A 12,101-nucleotide genomic window follows, 5' to 3' on the forward strand; every position below is an offset into this window, starting at 1 on the left:
TTTATATCTCATTCATTATGTCTATTGTATGAATATTTTTTTTAACAGTTTACCCATATATTGACACCTGTCTTCCACCTTGACTTTGACAGAACTGGTCAGCTTGCTGCCATGATAACAAATACTGTGTGTTGAACTGAAAACATCTGTTTTGATGGGCAACCCATCCAGGCTGACAAGTACCTGATGAGAAAAGACGCAAGCTTTCAACAAATGCGTTATTGTGAATATGTGCTCCTTCCATATTCCTCATTAGGTATTCAAAATCCGAATGTTAAGGGAAACAAATATGAAATTAAGAAATGCTGATAATTTGTTTTGGCCGCTTTGAACATAACAACAAACGTAATGAATTTTGCGCGCAAATGTAATCATAATGCGTGCAAATGTAATGCACCACAACATATTAATTTGCAAAGTGAGATGTTTAATTACAGAAACAACACTAACAATTGTAAGTAAATTGTTCATTTTGCATGCATGGTTTGATATAGATACTTTTATTTGTTTTGAATATATGGATTTATTACATTGGTTTTACAATGAATTACATTGATTTCCCAGTTAGATAAAAACCGATAATTTCACATGTGAAATAAACGTGGTTATTTCACTCTCTGACGTCATACAACAATAGGCGTTGTCAAGACGTCGATAATGTCGGATCAAAACAAATTGTCAATGCGTAGGAAAAAGATATAGTTCCTTACATTTTCTACATTAATTTCATTAAAAAAAAGCCATTTGCCATTGATGTAATAAAAAGAATAACTAATCGCCGTATTTGAATATCAAAAATAAGACAACTTGTGACCGAACGCACCTATGGATTAAACTCGTGCTGCGCACTCGTTTAATCCATGCGTCGTTCGGTCACGCGTTGTCTTATTTTTTTATATTCAAATACGGCGATTAGTTATACTATAAGTATAAATGATAGAGATAAGCATTATTTGTTTTCTTTTTCAATGTTACTGTTAAATATAATATTGTTATGTTAATTCTTAATGATAAGCTAGTACCTTCAGGTTTTTTGCAGATAAAGTTTTGTAAAATATTGCAGGCCATTGGCTGCCACCCTGTTTTTGATCCTGAATTGTATGTAACAGCTACACAAGTTGCATTATATTGAAAGCTAAAAGATAAGAGATAAGTATTTTCAATTGTGTCAATTTTGTTTAAAATTTTCTCCGATGTGAATTGTGTGGTGTTAAGAAACATATAAATCTCAATTATAAAAATATCAATAAAAAAAATCATGTGGATAGGAAGTCTACCCTTGTTGGTCTAGGAAGAATTCCTTCAACAAAACTGTACACAACAAGTGATTAGCATGCATATTAAAAAAAGGTTGCATCCATAAGGTTCCCAAAGTTTAATACGTTCATCTGGTACCATACATCGCCCTGAATTTGTCCTGTTGTATTTACCTTTGCAGACTTGGTTGTTGTGTCCAGTAAGTAAGTGAAGATGATAAAGAAGTATTGGATGGTACTGTCAACCAGGTGTATGAGCTTCCCTAAAAAATGTTACTATAAGCGTACAAATATTGAATTTAAAAATACAATTGAATGATTTGGGTTCATTTTGCTTAGTCTTTAGTTTCTATGTTGTGTCTTGTGTGCTATAATTGTCTGTTTGTCTTTGTCTTTAATTTTTTTTTAGCTATGACCTTGTCAGTTTATTTTCAATTGATGAATTTAAATGTCCCTCTGGTATCTTTCGCTCCCCTTTTACAATTAACAGAATAGCTCATGGGATTGTTCTTTCGCCTTACATTCTGCCTGTATAAGATTGAACTAGTTTTCTATTATATTCAATTGACTGATGTTTTTGGAGCTCACATTTACGGTCAGCTACGTTGATTGACTTTGAAATTTGTTTAATCAGCACCGGAATCACTATCTATGTTTATGGGATAGACTGAAAGGTGATTGTAACCCGAGATCAATCTTAACTGATTGTTAGATAACAGAATGGTAATATATTAAATATTGTGTCAAGCCCAATTGTAAACTTTGAGGCAGGGCCAATTTCCAAGGGTATATTATCACCTTTGCCAAGCGGAACCATCTATAATAAACAAATGTTGATCCTAGACGGTCGATTAATATATTAAGTTGCAATAACTTGTTTCCCAATCAACTTTAAATAAATATGTTTAAACTAAAGATCTGTTAATTTCAAATTTTAGCTGTGCTTTGACCTATACATGCTATAATTGTTAACAGTTTAGACATCGTGAGCCAAGGCTTCGTGTTGAAGGCGTCCTTTGACCTATTATTGTTAACATTTTATAAATTGTGACTTGGATGGAGTGTTATCTCATTAGCACTCATATCACATCTTCTTATTTATATGTATAGTACTTTTCATTTACCTGTACATATCAAGGACATGTAGAAATGTTTGAAAAACTAATTAACAGTGCTGAATTGACTTTTGTTCGTGTAGTGCAGTTACTGTGTAAGGGTTTATCTATAAGGGAGTATCGTCTGATTAACTGAAATATAAACTGCATCAGAGTATCATTCCACTAATGTGTAAGGCAATATTGTCTTTTTCCTTTCTACAGACGTTCACTTACCTGATTGTAAGACCTAATACCTATCCAAAAGTTCTTCTTTAAAGCTTTTGTAAAGTCCTCAATGATTCCTTCCTCAGCCGTACTTTCAACTGTGAAAAGATTCCCTCCTTCGTCATCACATGTTTTCCTATAATAGGTAATTTAAGCGTGTCTTTTTTGTGTAGCTGTATACATTTTTTTTTATTTAACTTTTTTTAATTGCACTTTTCAAATCTTCTGATTTTATATTATTATCAAAACAATATTAAACATTGTGGGTCAATGAGGCAAGTTAAGATCCCTAGATACAAAACTTTTCATTTAGCAAACGTGTGTTACGTATATGTGAATCTAAGACATGAATTATCGGGATCTGGCATAGGAAATATGTATCACAAATTACAACGTATATTTATTAAAAGAAGCAACAATCATTCAAAATAATTTTTTAACTCTTTTTTCTGCATTACGACTAAATTAAAAACAAATGTTCGCAACACTTTACGGGCAAGTAGAGCAGCAATTGCTTACGTATCTCTGGTTATGCTTGTAAATTTCTTTTAATTCCTTCTTTTTTGTTTTTGTTTTTGTTTTGTTTCTTGTTTTGTTGGCTATTGATTGTTTTCTAGTTATTATTTTTTTAAGATTTGTACGCAGAAAAAAAATCAATGAATAAATCAATTTATAGTGATATTTATTTATATTATGTATTATGTTTAATTGTATAATACTAACATAAATATAATATGTTATTCTCCCTGGATATATAATAATTGATATATAAGGATACTTATCCCAACGTTGTAACTAAGTTAATTGTTTAACTGCATTTAGTGCAATAAAGATGATTTAATTGTTTCAAAGAAAGAAAAAAAGATGTTGTCGTCCTGGTTTCGACTTGTAAGCATTGGTTATCTTTTTGTTGTGCTTTTACTGTCTAAATTCCGGCGAAATGATGATATAATTATGTATATTTTATGATTTCTCTATTAGTTGTATGCCAAAATAAATATGTTTATGATTTAAAACAAAGAGTGAGGGGAATACGATTTACAAACGCACGGATTTGAACACTGTTAAAAAACAATATAGTGAGTACACATACATCAAATCCCCCATTTCCTTTCTCAATTTTATTATCAAAGTATAAAATGCATGATCCTAATGTTGATGCAAATAATATGATTAGATTGTATTAGTTAAATTACTGGGTACAGACAACAATTATAACATCATTTTGTGGTTTCTGACGACCTGTCTTGGCTTATTCAAACATTTTGTTTGTCGATTTATTGTCAAAACAATGGATGTTACTTGAAAAAATATCGTACAACATGACCTATCTTAAGGATGTACTTAGGTCAGGTTTTTGGAATTTGTGTCAAATGTTCGGACTTCTTGGTTTTTTCATATAATGTACAATATTTTGCCCCATAACACCCATTTATCTTTTTATATAAGACTTAATAGGTCATTAAGGGTCATTTGCTAAAATTAAAGTAGATTTTTCTTTTTTTTTCTTTTGATCTGAGACCCAAATAATACCAATGCAAATGTAAGGTAAAAGTCGCGCCACATTTTGAAAAGAAAATATAACGAAAAGGAGCTCCATGACCTATCAATATTTTTTGCTTATTTTGTTCGTTAACCAATACTCTTCTGACTTACAGCATTATTTTGATTTCTTGATTTTTTTTAAATTTCATAACCCTCACCTAAGTACATCCTTGATATGTTTTATAAGATTAACCTCTACTCACTGAGCGACGTTCCAAGGTAATGACATATTAGAATAAACTTTATAACAGTAGTTATTGAATGACTGCCACTGATGGTCGGTGTTACATTTTAACGGAATTCCTAAAATTATTAGTTGAATATTTTATGATTTAGCTATGTATCATACACAAAGAAAAGTGAAAGCAAGAGGTGTGTAACGAAAGTGCACATCCTTGTATGTATATCATGTATAATTTAACCTTATAAATTGAAATGTAAGGAGATCGGATATTTTTTGGTAAAACAAATTGAATATGTGGTACATGTAGATAAGACGTTTGTTCGTATACAAAGTAAATTTAATTGATACTCAACTCATAAGACCGCTTTCCGATGCACTCTATAAAATAAAATACTCAACACTCACATTAAAAGTAAAAACAAATTATCTTTATTCCGCATGACTACATAATTCAAAAGATATTTTCATTCGTAAACTTCAAATCACTCTCCCCATCACGTTTCATATAGACTCACATAATGTAAACTGATTTAAAGAAAATAAATCATAATGCCCGCGTCACACTGTCCCGATTTTTATATACGATGTACACCCGAATGCGAAAATTGTAAGTTCATACGAAGTTGGTCCCGATCTCATTAAAATACCAAAAAGTGACCGAAGCAAGAACGATGATTAACGAAGTCTATACGATGGTGCCGAAATTATATACGATAGCAAAAGATGGACATACGAAGGTTAACCGAATACGGGTATTTAAGCTTCATATCTCAGCCGAAGCCTACACGATGGATCACGAAGGCTACACGATGGATTACGAAGGCTACACGATGGATTACGATGATGGCGCGATGGCCATTCGATGTCTAAATTTGGTTGCTCATTGTTTTACCTGCTGGTTCTAAATACAATATTAAAGGTATTTCCAGTTACTGAATGTTTTGGTTGATTTCTAAAAAAAATAGTTTATGTATCAAATACGCATAGTAATTTTACCATTTTCTGCATGTGTCATATACAAATATAGTGTCCATATTTGTCCCCAATATGTTACATACGAGGGGATGCCACGCTCGGGATTGCCTTGTTTGAACTGTAAAAAGTGTGCACTAGTCTGAATAATCACCCATAATTATGCCCATGTTTACTGATCTATCTTAAAGGTAAGATAATGGGTTCGTTGATCCCGTTTATTTAAAAAGAGCTCTTTCCAGGAGAATATCATAATAATATAGACAAAAGGAAGGATGTGGGGAAAGCAACAAATGCGGCAAAATATGACATATAGAAAACAAAATGGTCATGGGGTAAACATTCGTGTGACAACAACTCAGACGATACATAAAAAATCAGAATAATGAAGAAAAAGTTGGTTTCCCTATATACGTGTACCTGCAGTGTTGGTGTACGAGGCACGTTTATGATTTTCATTATGTTACTTGATATGAAAAATTGACAAAAAATAATATTTTACTTGTAAAAGTAAATCCTGAGCCTGTAATAGCTGCTCTTCTTGTTCCATTTGAATTAATAGAAACAACGCTGTCGCCTTTCTTGTTCTCATAGAATCATATGATATGAGCTCCATGTTTTGTGAACGTCTTTCTCAACTGTCGTATAAGACTGACCAGTGCATATCGCGCATGGCACTTTAAATGTATTTTAGCGCGAAAATTAAGTTACATTTAGCTGGATTTATATGACAGTTGTTATCCATTCGTTTGATGTGTTTGGACTTTTGATTTTGCCTTTTGATTTTTGATTTTTCTTTTTGAATTTTCCTCGGAGTTCAGTATTTTTGTGTTTTTACTTTTTATTGCCGTCGTAGTTCCATCTTGTCGCCTTCGTACTTTTATTCGATGGCAACACGACGGGATTACGAGGTCTTCACGAAGTCATGTTGCCATCGTAAGACCTTCGGGTAGCTTCGTTATTCATTCGTGTAGACATCGTAATGTCAAAACTGCCCGATGGAAACAATGGAAACACGGTGACATTACGATGGTGAGGATGGTGATACGAACTCAATACGAACCCTCAACATCGGATGCACCTTCGGGGATTTTTTAACATGTTAAAAAATTTAGAACCCTTCCCGAAGTTGTCCCCGAAGGCTAGAAAAAGTGGCCGATGGTTCTAAGATGGTTAAAGATGGCACTACGAATAGCCCGATCTGGATACGATCAGTCCCGATTTTGAAAATTTCCATAATCGTGTTGCCATCGGCGTAAAAATCGGGACAGTGTGACGCGGGCATAAATGCTTACAAGACAACCATATCGATCATTGTTTGATCCTCAGAACTCACCTATATGTCTCTCACAAATATATCCATTCATTTGTTGACAATTATTATTTATAAAAACATTGCCATCAAGAACTCCACAGCTGTTTGGCATATATTGTATATATCTAAACGAAACAATTGCGACTAACTGTTATACTAGAAAAAAAGTCTTCAATAACTTGTGCATGCTTTGGAAATGGTGATTTGCATAAGTTGCCTTAAATATACAGTAACATATTAAACAGTATACTAAAAACTGAATATAGTGTGGTAACGTCATGGTAATTTTAATTCTACATAATTTTTGACACAGAAATTTTTGATTGTACAATCTGATTGTTATTCTGAACCCAAACTTGATATAGTAACTATCATAAACCTGTCCAAATTAGTAGCACAAACTTAGTAACAAGTTTTGATCGGGAAGTATTGGTAAACAAATAATTAAATAAAAACATTTATTTCATGAATTATCCGTAGCTTCCGACCTTCTGATAACTGTAATAGTTAGATGAATAATATGTTTTCCTCGAATCATTCAAAATAGTCTTCAGTGCTTTCATAACATAAATGTTTTTCATCTCTTCACAGAAAAATTAACTCTAGGTCAATTATTTGTGGTATTGATTTGTATCTAATTCTAACTCCTTGGTTTTGATTGTTATTGTCTTTGGTTTTTGGATTTTTTAACGGTCAAAAACAAAAATAACACCTTTTTTGGCATTATTCATATAGCCATGAAGCTGCATTTACAAAACCAATTGATTTGAATTGTTTAGTATATTTTGACAATCTAGCTGAACAGAGTTACCATTCAATAAAAACAAACTGTGCCCCTCTACTCGCCGACTTGTTTCTTTATTATTATGAGGCTGACTTCATGCAGGAACTTCTTAGGAAGTTAGCAATATCCTTTAACTCTACTTTCCGCTATATAGATGATGTTCTTTCACTAAACAATTCAAAATTTTGTGACAAATTGATGTGGAACGCATCTATCCAATCGAACTAGAGATAAAGGATACTACAGATACAGTTAAGTCGGCTTCATATCTTGACTTACATCTAGAAATTGACAATGAGGGTCGGTTGAAAACAAAACTTTACGACAAAAGAGATGATTTCAGCTTTCCAATTGTGAACTTTCCATTTCTAAGTAGCAACATTCCAGCAGCACCTGCATACGGGGTATATATCTCCCAATTGATACGATATTCCCGTGCTTGCATTTCCTATCATGATTTTCTTGATAGAGGTTTGCTGCTCACAAGGAAGCTATTAAACCAAGAGTTCCAAATGGTGAAGATGAAATCATCCCTTCGTAAATTTTACGGACGCCATCACGAGTTGGTTGACCGTTATGGAATAACCGTTTCACAAATGATATCGGATATGTTCCTTACGTCGTAACTACAATCCCCTTCCCTTTCATGAATATGACCTACCGAATTAGACTATTTACCGGATTTGTAATCACATAAGCAACACGACGGGTGCCACATGTGGAGCAGGATCTGTTTACCCTTCCGGAGCACCTGAGATCACCCCTAGTTTTTGGTGGGGTTCGTGTTGTTTATTCTTTAGTTTTCTATGTTGTGTCGTGTGTACTATTGTTTTTCTGTTTGTCTTTTTCATTTTTAGCCATGGCGTTGTCAGTTTGTTTTAGATTTATGAGTTTGACTGTCCCTTTGGTATCTTTCGTCCCTCTTTTTGCACAAAAGGTATATACTCACGAGACTGAAGAATCACGGTTTGAACCATCCGTCCAGACATCACTCTTCAAACCTGTCCAAAACCGAAATTGTGATTGGGTAGATTGTTTTATCCCTTTTACCCATTTTAAAAGCCATGCCTGAAAACATATCAGTCTTTTTATATTCAACATTGCATTTATGCTTTTAAAGCTCAACTTTCATGATTGACAATAGAAACCATTGGTTGATCTAGACAAGGACGTATAACTAACATACGTCCTTGATCTAGATAAAAGCTCAAGCTCATAAAGACCATGTGACAATGTTAAACATGTTTGTGCAAATTTCATTTTTCAAAATAGAGGTAGATATCCTATGTTTTTAATTATACATTTTTTTAAAATAGAACAACAGTTACAAAAACTACATTTTAACAGATTCTGTACTGTTTAATTATATCACCATTTTAATACTAGGGCACAACTAAAGCTCGTTTTACTACAATTCCCCCTTTGGTATATCTTAAGGTAGATCATAAGTATAGACTTTTCGAGACAGAATTTTATTATAATTTGCCAAAAATGAAGATATTATTAAAAAATATAATAAAAAGTATGGGTCACCATGCTATTTTTCAAGCTATGAGTTGATGATAATTGCTTAAATTTAGTTAGATTGTTCATGAAAAAAAACACATTTGTGTGCATAAAAAAAATTCTATGAGATCAAATTTTGAAATAAGTTGTGAGAAGATAGGTTTTATTTTTCATTTTAAGAAAAGAAATAGAAAAAAGTGTCACCGAACTTGTTTTCTTGATACAAGTAAAAATTTTTAAAAATCCCTATTAGTCAGGTATATTTTTTTTACTAAAAGAGTTATCTCCCCTTTACTGGCTTATTTGAAATAATGATTCTAAAATCAAAAAAATATGGTATTTGTTTAAATATTTTGAATAGTACAATAAATCACCAAGTATTCTTGATATAAATAAACAGTCTAACATTAAATTGCAAATCTAATGAAATGAAATGTCTCCAAATTTGCAGATTTGGGCAAATAACTTGACCGATTTTGTTCTGTGATTGTACAATCCAATATTTTGGTATACCATAAATCTACCTTAAATGACAGAAAGAAGGCAGAGTCATTGATATTTTGTGGAAACGTTTTGAAAGAATTGTTCTCTTCAATCTCATAATTTTGTACCTACTCTCTCAGCAGAATCTTCTATCTTGACAAGATGTGAAGTTTGAGTGTTGCACCATGCCTCGGCATCAGACCATGATTTAGGATTGGTGTAACTAATTCTATAACAACTATCACCGTTCTGCCGCCAATATAGTGGACATTTCTGGGATAAAACTAAAAAAGCAAATTAGAAATTAACTAAAAGGTGATAATAAAGGAAATCAACTTCTTTGGATTTCATTATTATTCGTGGGATACTTATTTTCGTGGATCTCGAGGTAACACGGGGACCACGAATTCAAATTTCCAACGAATTACAAATTTTCTTTAAGAATTTAAAAAGAGTTTTGGAAAACCACAAAATCCAATATCCACGAACATGTTAAGTTTTCCTTAAGGTTCCATTTAAAGTCAAAATATAGGACACTACAGAAATATATAAACTTTGCCGTTATTTTTTACTTTTAATGAATGGAGTCCTACACTATGGGAACATAAATTATGTTCATTTAAACACATTTAATATATACACACAGTGAAAAGTGTAAATAAACATGAAATTTTTATGTTGTGGCCAACCCGGTTTTGGGGGTGAACACTAAATTTTCCAAAAAATCTGGAGGCCAGTGAGATGACTTAATTTGTTTTTAATTGGTATAGACGAGTACTGTTACATGTAATGCAGTACAAGCTTGTGTTTATTTGTCAAATAAATATGTTTCAATGAAATTTTTGTCCCATTTCTGTACCTTTGATATTCGTTCATTTAGATACACGAAATTAACTGAAACTCGTAAATCAATACATTTCTTTAAAAATCAACACTAGCTTGTACTGCATTATTTGTTACAGTATTCATTCATACCAATTCTAAACAAATTAAGTCATCTCGCAAGCCTCCAGATTTTTTTGAAAAATTAAGTGTTCACCCCTAAAACCGGTTTGGCCCCAAAATAAAAGTTTTAAGTTTATTTAAAATTTTCTCAGTGTGTATATGTTAAGTATGTTTAAATGAACATACGTTCCGATAGATTTTTACTTTATTCATTATAGGTTGAAAAATAAAGACAAAGATTAGGTGTTTATGAAGTGTCCTATATTTTAACTTAAGTGGATCCTTAATGAACGAAAATCGGTACCCATGAAAATAAACAAATCCCCAGTATACAGTAATTCTTAACCGGTGATGCAAGAATTTAAATTGATAAATGAAATGAATAGTTTTGTAACTTTTAACTATAGAGGTTGCATAAAGTATGTATCTTTCATCTGATATATTAGACTCTTAATTGTAAAGGATAAGAACAAATCATAATGTTAAAGCCTATAGCTCCAATGCGATCATGTTAATGACGTTTGACATACATACCTCACAGTAACCTAGTCAAATGTATAAATGTTTAGATGGTCTATCTTTTCTACATTTTTCAATATAAAAGTTCATGACAAAAGTTACTGCAAACTATTTTGACATTTTGACATAATAGTTTTCTTTGATTATCTTACATAAATTTCCATTGTTTCTTACCTAGTTCTGTTAAATATAATATCAAAAATATAATCTGGGTTAATTTGACATACTCCATTGTTATTTTTTTCCTTAAGATAAAAGAGATGGATGCTTTTATACTACTAAGATATAAAAATAAGGCTACCTAAGGAGTACACATTCTAACATTTTAACAATCTACTATAAAATATGTCCATATTATATAAGCTTCTAAAAATATAGTTAGTCTTGCTTGAGAAGATGTTACCATGTTATTCACAACAATACAAAAATTAAAACAGAACCTATTTCCCCCCAAACAGTCATCGTTCAATTAATAGATCATCAGAGGACAAACAAAGTTGTGTCATTGTACAACAAGTATATCTGGGTAGATTATTTTCATAATCACTGAGATATATTTGTCAAGACAGTGTTATCACCCGTATATATATGTTAGAGTGTAACTATTAGGGTCAAACTTGATGACCTGCAAAGTTAATTGTTAGCAAATCATTTTCTGTTGGCTATCCCATCAAAGCTCATGTTGCTTACCCTTCCGGAGCACCTGAGATCACCCCTAGTTTTTGGTGGGGTTCGTGTTGTTTATTCTTTAGTTTTCTATGTTGTGTCATGTGTACTATTGTTTTTCTGTTTTTCTGTTTGTCTTTTTCATTTTTAGCCATGGCGTTGTCAGTTTGTTTTAGATTTATGAGTTTGACTGTCCCTTTGGTATCTTTCGTCCCTCTTTTGCGATAACATATTGTGCAAGTGATAAACATATCAATCTCGCTAATGCCCGGAATTGATTTCGAACAGTCAAGTTTCAGATATTGTAATAATACCTTTTTTGATCGTGCTTATTTGTTTTCTTAAATCACTTTATCATTTTAAATCGATTTAAGGTTTTACTCTGAGTACAGACAAACCTGTGCATCTGGGAAAGTTTTAAGGCATAGCATGCCCTAGATAAATAGAAGTTAAATGCATTGCATGATTTAGAAAACTCATAACTTAACTGGATTTTGCCATGCACTTTTTTTTCGTTCCTGCAGAAGATAATAAAATTAACAAACAGTTGAGTTTCCCTTGATATGGTTCACTCAGGTACACAATTAAAATCACCAATTATTGT

The 12,101-nt window shown here is 32.2% G+C and overlaps 1 protein-coding gene across 1 annotated transcript in view; it reads right to left on the reverse strand.

Annotated features, from left to right (window-relative positions):
* The window catches only part of LOC143062567 (macrophage mannose receptor 1-like), a 52,830-nt gene extending 41,763 nt beyond the window's left edge, over positions 1-11,067 (reverse strand). The window contains exons 1-9 of the mRNA XM_076234230.1: positions 11,006-11,067; positions 9,500-9,651; positions 8,328-8,446; positions 6,616-6,719; positions 4,327-4,426; positions 2,588-2,714; positions 1,431-1,519; positions 1,023-1,135; positions 54-183 (exon numbers count right to left, since the gene is read on the reverse strand). Coding sequence (XP_076090345.1) covers positions 54-183; positions 1,023-1,135; positions 1,431-1,519; positions 2,588-2,714; positions 4,327-4,426; positions 6,616-6,719; positions 8,328-8,446; positions 9,500-9,651; positions 11,006-11,063 — 992 coding nt within the window. The 5' untranslated portion in view covers positions 11,064-11,067. The remainder of the gene's footprint in view (positions 1-53; positions 184-1,022; positions 1,136-1,430; positions 1,520-2,587; positions 2,715-4,326; positions 4,427-6,615; positions 6,720-8,327; positions 8,447-9,499; positions 9,652-11,005) is intronic.
* Between the last annotated feature and the right edge of the window lie 1,034 nt (positions 11,068-12,101).

The sequence above is a fragment of the Mytilus galloprovincialis genome, chromosome 2 (assembly GCF_965363235.1).
Source record: "Mytilus galloprovincialis chromosome 2, xbMytGall1.hap1.1, whole genome shotgun sequence".
In the NCBI taxonomy this organism is placed as follows: Eukaryota; Metazoa; Mollusca; class Bivalvia; order Mytilida; family Mytilidae; genus Mytilus; species Mytilus galloprovincialis.